Below are 10,000 nucleotides of genomic sequence, written 5' to 3' on the forward strand. Positions count from 1 at the left end.
TGCGTCAAAGGGTTAATATCGTTCATTAGCTAAATATTTGTAAAACAGACAGACAGCTGAAAGGGTGACCGATAGCACTGATTTATTGATGGAGAAAAAAAAAACATCACCACCAAGTGTAAGGGAAAAAGGGCTTGAGCCCCACCTGTGCACGTGCCTAAATGTGTGCACAATAATGTATTATTATGGTATTTTTACAATAGCCCGTAGGATTACTCTAAGACACTGGAAGACAGTGAAAGCCCCAGATCTGCCAGTGCAATGCAAATGGAGTGGAATCATAAGAATCTACGCTTAGTCCAGTAAACAGTGTTAGAGAGGAGTGTCTCTCTTGGAGGAGTTCTGGATACTTGCACTTTTCTTTTATTATGTTAAATCGTGCTTATAGAAACCTGCAACCCTTTATTAAGATTGTATTGTTGTATGCCTGTTACCAACCTTCCAAAAATCAATAAAAACTTCATTAAAAGGATGAAAGGAGGATGAAAGGAGGATGAAAGGAGCAGTGACGACAGCCCAAGACGACGGAGGACCATGCCTGGGCATTATGATGGCTTTTGATTTAGTTTATGCGGCAGTCACAGTCGTTTCCTTGTTTATGTTTATTTTGTGATAATAATAATCATTAAAGTAATGTTTGCTGTTTTTCGGTTCCGACTCCTTCGTCTCTGAACTTGAGCTTTGTTACAGCATTCAGCAACACTCGCCTCTGACACGCTGAACACAGAGATCTCACTGAACTCACTGAACTTTTAACCCAAATACTGGGTTATTTTTTCAACCAAAATGCTGGGTTATTTATTTATTTTAAATACTTTTTTAACCCAAATGTTGGGATACTTGTTTCAACCCAAATACTGGGTTATTTATTTATTAATAAATAACTTTTTTTAACCCAAATGCTGGGTTATTTGTTGTTTATGTGGACTCCCTGCAGCTGGTCAGGCCTGCAGGAGAAGGTGTTCCAGGGTTGTGGTGCCACACTGACTGTCATTTATTTATTTATTTTTTACCTTTTTTTTCACCCAAATGCTGGGTTATTTATTTATAACTTTTCTAACCCAAATCCTGGATTATTTAAAAAAATAAAATAAAAATAGTTAAATAAATAAATATATATATAATTATATTTTTTTTTACCCAAATGCTGGGTTATTTTTGTAAAATACTTTAACCCAAATGTTGGGTTATTTTTTCTTTCTTTTCTTAAATACTTATTTAACCCAAATGCTGTTTTTTGTTGTTGTTGTTTTTTTCCAAATGTGGGGTTATTTGTTGTTTATGCGGAATCCATGCAACCAGACAGGTCTGGAGGAGTTATGGTTGTTACTGTGCCACACTGACCTCCGGTGCGACCCTGGCCGATGTGCACGGCCGGCTGGAGGCTGCTCTCCTTGGCCAGCAGGTGTGGCAGATGGTGGAAGATGCTGGGCAGCTGAAGAACATTCTTACTGCTGGTCACGTTCCACAGCTTCAGCTTGGTCTCATCTGGAAGAGAACGCACAATCGCACATAAATGAGTGTCTGTCGTAGTCGACCCATTAAAACTATTAACACACAATCCTGGATCAACAGCCAGGGGCGTTTCTAGGTTTTAAAAACATCAGGGGCTGAGCCCGAAACGTCAGTGTCTGGGGTTATAAAATAACATGATTTGATACAGAGAATAATATTGTAGGCCTATATGCAGGGGGCAGACTGGGTCAAAAATTCAGCCCTGGCACTGTAGCCACACCAGCCCACATTACCACGCAAACACGCGCATTTAAATGTGAGGTATTAGGGGGGCTCTAAAATTTGAATTTCTCAGACCTCCATATGTGCATTTTAAGATGTTTGAAGGCCAAAAAAAATTGGATAACAATAGCTTTAAAAGCAGATAACAGATTCGTAACCATGAGAATGAGGATAAATGTTGTAATGAATTATCCACAGTACAAAATGGAAATGCAGAATGTTTCTGCTTATTGTTGACAATACAAAATCACATTTTCCAAACAGGAATGGCCTTAAATGAGAAATCTTTCAAGGATTATTTTGCATAGATGTTACATTTCAATCAAACACCAGTGCAATCTTTTTGTGTCCAGAGGCAAATGAGCAATTTATATATTAGCATTAAAGATTGGTTTCAGCAACTTTTTTCTTTTTAAAAGTTAGAAGTTAGAAAAAGTTGGTTTTCTTCTTTGATTAGTCCCAAAAACATGGATTAACTCAAGAAACCAACTTCGTGGGCTGGTGTGGCGACAGTGCCAGGGCTGAGTTAATCATGTTATCTTATAACCCCAGCCCCTGACGTTTCAGGCCCGGCCCCTGATGTTTTTAAAACCTAGAAACGCCCCTGCATATAGCCTGAAAACATCTCATCTGACAGAGGACTGTGCGGCGGTGCTGACTGTGTTATTTTTGTATTTTTTTAATTGCTGTGAGATTGTTTGCTGTTGAGCGCAAATCCTAGAGATGTTCTAGGATAGGCTGAAATCACTCACGTGGTGAGAGACAGATTTCAACAATCACCAGTCAGAGACAGCGACAAAGCCAAAGCACAATGAAATACGGCAACTTATGATTTCGGGGGTTTACATAGGCTATTGTCCAGTTTCATATTTGTCAGTCAACTTTTCAAAATACATTCGGGGCCACACTCAAAACATTCGGGGCTGAAGCCCCGGCAAAACCGACTGACGCCACGTCTGTCAACTGCCCTTGCGGTTACTGGAGTAACACACGTTAACCCTATTAAGCCTACTGTACTGCACATGTTTTATACACTGGTCTATAACCCCCTGGCCCCACGCTGGTCTATAACCCTTGGCCCCGCGCTGGACTATAACCCCTGGCCCCCGCGCTGGTCTATAACCCCTGGCCCCGCGCTGGTCTATAACCCTCTGGCCCCGCGCTGGTCTATAACCCTCTGGCCCCGCGCTGGTCTATAACCCTTGGCCCCGCGCTGGACTATAACCCCTGGCCCCCGCGCTGGACTATAACCCCTGGCCCCCGCGCTGGTCTATAACCCCTGGCCCCCGCGCTGGTCTATAACCCCCTGGCCCCGCGCTGGTCTATAACCCCTGGCCCCGCGCTGGTCTATAACCCCTGGCCCCGCGCTGGTCTATAACCCCTGGCCCCGCGCTGGTCTATAACCCTCTGGCCCCGCGCTGGTCTATAACCCTCTGGCCCCGCGCTGGTCTATAACCCTTGGCCCCGCGCTGGACTATAACCCCTGGCCCCCGCGCTGGACTATAACCCCTGGCCCCCGCGCTGGACTATAACCCCTGGCCCCCGCGCTGGTCTATAACCCTCTGGCCCCGCGCTGGTCTATAACCCTCTGGCCCCGCGCTGGACTATAACCCCTGGCCCCGCGCTGGTCTATAACCCTCTGGCCCCGCGCTGGTCTATAACCCTCTGGCCCCGCACTGGTCTATAACCCCTGGCCCCGCGCTGGTCTATAACCCTCTGGCCCCGCGCTGGTCTATAACCCTCTGGCCCCGCGCTGGTCTATAACCCTCTGGCCCCGCGCTGGTCTATAACCCTCTGGCCCCACGCTGGTCTATAACCCCTGGCCCTATAACCCTCTGGCCCCGCGCTGGACTATAACCCCTGGCCCCGCGCTGGACTATAACCCCTGGCCCCGCGCTGGTCTATAACCCTCTGGCCCCGCGCTTGTCTATAACCCTCTGGCCCCGCGCTGGTCTATAACCCCTGGCCCTATAACCCTCTGGCCCCGCGCTGGACTATATAACCCCTGGCCCCGCGCTGGTCTATAACCCCTGGCCCTATAACCCTCTGGCCCCGCGCTGGACTATAACCCCTGGCCCCGCGCTGGACTATAACCCCTGGCCCCGCGCTGGTCTATAACCCTCTGGCCCCGCGCTGGTCTATAACCCTCTGGCCCCGCGCTGGTCTATAACCCTCTGGCCCCGCGCTGGTCTATAACCCTCTGGCCCCGCGCTGGTCTATAACCCTCTGGCCCTATAACCCTCTGGCCCCGCGCTGGTCTATAACCCTCTGGCCCCGCGCTGGTCTATAACCCTCTGGCCCCGCGCTGGTCTATAACCCCTGGCCCTATAACCCTCTGGCCCCGCGCTGGACTATAACCCTCTGGCCCCGCGCTGGACTATAACCCCTGGCCCCGCGCTGGTCTATAACCCTCTGGCCCCGCGCTGGTCTATAACCCTCTGGCCCCGCGCTGGTCTATAACCCTCTGGCCCCGCGCTGGTCTATAACCCTCTGGCCCCGCGCTGGTCTATAACCCCTGGCCCTATAACCCTCTGGCCCCGCGCTGGACTATAACCCCTGGCCCCGCGCTGGACTATAACCCCTGGCCCCGCGCTGGTCTATAACCCTCTGGCCCCGCGCTTGTCTATAACCCTCTGGCCCCGCGCTGGTCTATAACCCCTGGCCCTATAACCCTCTGGCCCCGCGCTGGACTATAACCCTCTGGCCCCGCGCTGGTCTATAACCCCTGGCCCTATAACCCTCTGGCCCCGCGCTGGACTATAACCCCTGGCCCCGCGCTGGACTATAACCCCTGGCCCCGCGCTGGTCTATAACCCTCTGGCCCCGCGCTGGTCTATAACCCTCTGGCCCCGCGCTGGTCTATAACCCTCTGGCCCCGCGCTGGTCTATAACCCTCTGGCCCCGCGCTGGTCTATAACCCTCTGGCCCCGCGCTGGTCTATAACCCTCTGGCCCCGCGCTGGTCTATAACCCTCTGGCCCCGCGCTGGTCTATAACCCTCTGGCCCCGCGCTGGTCTATAACCCTCTGGCCCCGCGCTGGACTATAACCCCTGGCCCCGCGCTGGTCTATAACCCTCTGGCCCCGCGCTGGTCTATAACCCTCTGGCCCCGCGCTGGTCTATAACCCTTGGCCCCGCGCTGGTCTATAACCCTCTGGCCCCGCGCTGGTCTATAACCCTCTGGCCCCGCGCTGGTCTATAACCCTCTGGCCCCGCGCTGGTCTATAACCCTCTGGCCCCGCGCTGGACTATAACCCTCTGGCCCCGCGCTGGACTATAACCCCTGGCCCCCGCGCTGGACTATAACCCCTGGCCCCCGCGCTGGACTATAACCCTCTGGCCCCGCGCTGGTCTATAACCTCTGGCCCCGCGCTGGTCTATAACCCTCTGGCCCCGCGCTGGACTATAACCCCTGGCCCCGCGCTGGTCCATAACCCCCTGGCCCCGCACTGGTCCATAACCCTCTGGCCCCCGCGCTGGTCTATAACCCTCTGGCCCCGCGCTGGTCCATAACCCCCTGGCCCCGCGCTGGTCCATAACCCTCTGGCCCCCGCGCTGGTCTATAACCCTCTGGCCCCGCGCTGGACTATAACCCTCTGGACCCGCGCTGGTCTATAACCCTCTGGCCCCGCGCTGGTCTATAACCCCCTGGCCCCGCGCTGGTCTATAACCCCTGGCCCCGCGCTGGACTATAACCCCTGGCCCCGCACTGGTCTATAACCCCTGGCCCCGCGGGGCTGGACTATAACCCGATCAGGGGCTGGTGCTCTCACCGGACAGGCTGCTCCAGGTGCGGTTGATGTCCCGCAGTGCCTGCTTCTCGGCGATGGCACGCTTGATCTCGTCCAGCACCAGGTTCAGCTCTTTGGAGCGTTTGAGGTTCTCCTGCTCAGCGGAGTGAAGACGGTCTCTCAGAGCCAGGAATTCACGCTGGTAAATGTCCACCACATTACCTGCAATCACAACACACAGACAGAACAACACTGAATAATGGCTTTAAGCTGCAGGTTTAGCTTTTTCTCAACACACTTCATTTATTATGACAGCATTCAATTATCCAGTCAAAAGAACATTTATGTTACGCACCAATAAACAAAAGGTAATAATTCAACAGAAGATATGAGCATGTTTCTCACAGGCCTACGGGTTGTTTTTCAGACGGTAATAAGGATGACAAGTGTAAGAAATGAGGGGATATTTTGAGTCTCTTGTTCTCTGTGGCCTTTAAAGGGCTGAAGCTGCACCCGTTTACAGTTAAACACTGTTCTTCTTCGACGGGGAGAGCGCTGAACTGGTGTTGTGTAACCAGACAGTCATTCATGACATTTAAACAAGTGTTTTAGTGAGGCTGGCCGTTTTCTCCATGTCTCGGGTCATGACCTTCCCTAAGGGAGCGATCGATGCTCTTACCCCAGAGGTCAACACATGCTCAGATACACAACCCTCAAACCCAGCTCACATGGCAAACATGACGGTGCAAGATTATCCACACAAAAGATACCCTCTAAAGAAATCAAAAGTAATCTGTTTAAAAGTCACGAGCACTCGCCTTCAGATGATTCCTCTGTAAAATGTGTAATGCTCAGTATTTTTAAAAACACTGATATGAAGAACTTCATAATGCCAGTATTCAGTATGACAGTAACTTCAGTGCTTTAGTATGATCAAGCCGTCTCAGATCATCTTGGCCGCTATTTTCTCAAATGATATTCTGGCATTGAATGATGATAATAACAATAGATAAAAACAAATACTACTACTAATCCGTTAAATACTACTACTACTACTAATAATAATAATACTTATATTATTATTCCTATAATTATTATTATATTTCAAGAAGTATTTAATAAATAATTTATATAAATATTTAAAATAAGTAAATAATTTCTAAGAATATTTAGAATAAATAAATTTATTTATTAACAAATTTGAAATAAATAGTAAAATAATCCATCAATATATTTGTTGGCTGAATGACACAAGAAAGTGCGGTACTGAGGTATTCTTTGTGACACTGACACACTGTGACTTAAGCACAGAATCTGACAGTGAACGAACAGTTAAAGGTGAAGTGTGTGACACTACCATCACCAAAGAGAAAACATCAATAATACATGAACTATTTATAACCTTACAGCCTGTCATTGGCCAGTCAAGCAAATATTCCCGCCTCTAAACTCGTGCGATTGGCTGAGCCAGTGCAGTGTAGGGCTGGTCTGAACGCTTCCAAAGATCCACACAGTCACTGTGTTTACACAGCCTATCAATATCTTCACCGAAAGAGGAGAGAGTATTTAACATCACAAAATGACACACATCAGCTTTAAGTGTAGACAACACCTGACTTCTCCTTTCTCAGCTGACTGAGCAGCTCTCTTTCTTTCTTTGCTCGCTCAACACTCTCTAGAAGAGAAAGAATCGTACGGATTTATGCTTTGCGGGATAATCCTGAGCAGGCAGGCTTTTTCTGGGAGAGATGCCCACTCTCAGCGCTCCACACACACACACACACACACACACACACACACACACACACACACCGTAATGCCATCAGAGTCCAAAGCCCTGGTGTAATCTGAAATTACACCGCTCCACACAAGTGCAATCCAATCCCCACTTCAGATGGAGGTGGAGAGGAACATCTAATACCCTGTAGAGTGAGATAATCTACTGATGACTGATGACTTCTTCACCGTGATCCCTCCACTCGATTACTGCCGAGAGACACACACACTCTGTGCATTACACACGACAACACACGTACTGCAACACGGACGGCGTGGCGTGTCTATTATCACAGAGGGATTCATATCAGACAGAACACAGGCCTTTAGAAATAAAGCATAAAGCCTTTGGCAGATCAGCGCTTTTAATGACAGTAAAACAACATTTACACACAAATTCTAACAACAACAACAAAAGAGAGAGTGTAAAGAATGCGTAATTTTCATTTTTGGGCGAACTATTCCTTTAATTCAGGGCCTACCCTGAATATTGTTTTGTAAAATGGGGGAATTCCTCCATTAAGTGATTCTTTTCAGGGGGAATTTTTTATTTTAGGTGGGGCATGGGGGGGGGACATTTTATCAAAAAAAGTATAATTACCTCATCTTAATGTTTGGTCACACAAATGCAATGTATTTTTGCTTTTACAGTGGGGCAATTTTGAGGCACAATAACTTACACACAGCACAAGCCTGAGTTCAAATGCTGAATTTACAAAAAATAAAAATAATAAAATAGGAGCAAATAAACAAATTACAAGCAGTAGAACAATTACATACACTAGAATAAAGATACAGATGAAGTAAAGGTAGGCAGGTAATCTCAGGTGTAACAGTATTCAGGTAAGAAATACCACAGAAACTGAATATGGAATCAAACGTAAATTAATAAACTAATCCTTACCATTAAAGTTACTAAAGTTATTCAGTCGAGAGCAGTGAGTGATTTTCTCTTTGTCTTTGTTGTTTGATAAACATTATAGACTCAGACGTCAGCAGGAATATTAGGCTCTGTCACTTTAAGAGTGAATGCACAGATCTAATACACTGATACACGCGTTTACTTCCTCAACTGTTTACATTCTTCATAAGACAAATCCGACGGTGTTAATGTGAATCCTCGCCAAGACGGTAACATATGTGTGTATTTGACCATTTAAGCACAGTATTAGCCACGAACAACTCAACTGGATGCTCACGAGCTGCTTGTGAGGTTTTCTATGAGTGTGTGCTTTGAGTGTGAGCGCACCCGTCTCTCAGAGAGTGAGGGAAAAACATCTGAATGTTTAAACTGGCAAGACTTAAACTTTAGTTAAACTTCTTTTTTGTCGCCTCGAAGTGAATTTCGTCAACTGTGCAGAGAGAGAGAGAGAGATAGAGAGAGAGAGATAGAGAGAGAGAGAGAGAGAGAGAGAAAGAGAGAGAGAAAGAGAGAGAGAGAGAGAGAGAGAGAAAGAGAGAGAGAGAAAGAGAGAGAGAGAGAGAGAGAGAGAGAGAGAGAGAGAGAGAGAGAGAGAGAATTACATTTACATGACAACCATGTACTAAAAACAATAAAGTTTTTCCCTTGTGTTTTTCGTGAGATGAACGATCCCCATTCACACAGATTGGCGAAAACGACTGTAATTGCTGTGTTCTGCCAGTAGAGGGCGATGTCACTTATTGTAAAGTAACACTACACGCCTGTACACTGAGCACGTAATACACATGTGCACTACATCACCGTTTGCACAAATTCAAGTTTTCGTTGTTCACACGGAAACGATAACGGGAACGCTTTTAAAAACTTGCACTTTAAAACCTGTTTTCTAAAGTTTGCATTTTCAGGCCCTCAAACACCATTGTCGTGTGAATAAACGGCTAAAGCACGCTTTAAGCTGAAAATGGCGCCGTATAAATGCCGTATTAAAGTTTCACGGAAAGTTTTCAAATTATTGATTTGTAAAAAAGTATTAATTATTTTACTCGTGCCGGACAAAAATAAGTAAATAAATTAAATAAAAAACAGAAAACAACCAAAGCAAAGAAAAAAGAAAAGAAAAGAAATAAAATCACAGAAAACAATAAAAAGAAACAAAACAAGCAATCTTAAAAATAAAGTTTTAAAATAGGCGTCACTCTCTTTCTGCTAAATATAATTCATTATTATTACTTTTTTCCCCATATGGTTTGAGGTAAATGTCCTGGACGTGTTTGTCAGGTTTCATTAGATTCCCCTCACGTTCAGGCTGAGCATGTGTGTGTGTTTCAGCATCAGTGTGTTAGGAAGATGCTTCTGACATGCTTGTGTGTGTGTGTGTGTGTGTGTGTGTGTGTGTGTGTGTGTGTGTGTGTGTGTGTGTGACCAGACAAACAGAGGTCAGAACTCCCCCTCCATCAGCCTGTACTGGAGCTGGTCCGACAGCTTGTCCTTCGCTCAGTAAAGCGCTGGTTTACAGCAAACGAGGAGAACAGAAAACAGTTTGACATGAACGCATGAAAGCAAGTGTTGCTGTTATTTATTAAAGCTCACAGAGTGTCTAAATGAATTACTTCACAGATTTCAACACTCTCTTCTGCCTCCATCTTTAGCTGGTCAAAACGAATCCATCCTGAAATTCCTAACAGAGAAGCCGGATCCCGAGCCCTGACGCCGGAACGCCTGAACCAGGACACTGTGATCACTCACCGCGGTGAAACCTCTTCTAATTAAAACTGCTTTCATTGGGCGCTCTCCAAGATTAATCTCCCACGTGCTTAATTATCTCATTTAGATCA

General features: G+C 46.8%; 1 protein-coding gene across 3 annotated transcripts in view; it reads right to left on the reverse strand.

Moving 5' to 3' along the window:
* The window catches only part of mgat4b (alpha-1,3-mannosyl-glycoprotein 4-beta-N-acetylglucosaminyltransferase B), a 155,912-nt gene that overhangs the window by 77,747 nt on the left and 68,165 nt on the right, over window positions 1–10,000 (reverse strand). For all 3 annotated transcript variants that reach the window (XR_014031423.1, XM_081383568.1, XM_081383569.1), the window contains exons 2-3: window positions 5,510–5,689; window positions 1,345–1,488 (exon numbers count right to left, since the gene is read on the reverse strand). Coding sequence is in view for 2 of the 3 variants with exons in the window: in XM_081383568.1 (XP_081239694.1) it covers window positions 1,345–1,488; window positions 5,510–5,689 (324 nt within the window). In the remaining variant the exon portion in view is untranslated. The remainder of the gene's footprint in view (window positions 1–1,344; window positions 1,489–5,509; window positions 5,690–10,000) is intronic.

This window comes from Scardinius erythrophthalmus, assembly GCF_964197995.2.
Source record: "Scardinius erythrophthalmus genome assembly, chromosome: 13".
NCBI classification, from domain to species: domain Eukaryota; kingdom Metazoa; phylum Chordata; class Actinopteri; order Cypriniformes; family Leuciscidae; genus Scardinius; species Scardinius erythrophthalmus.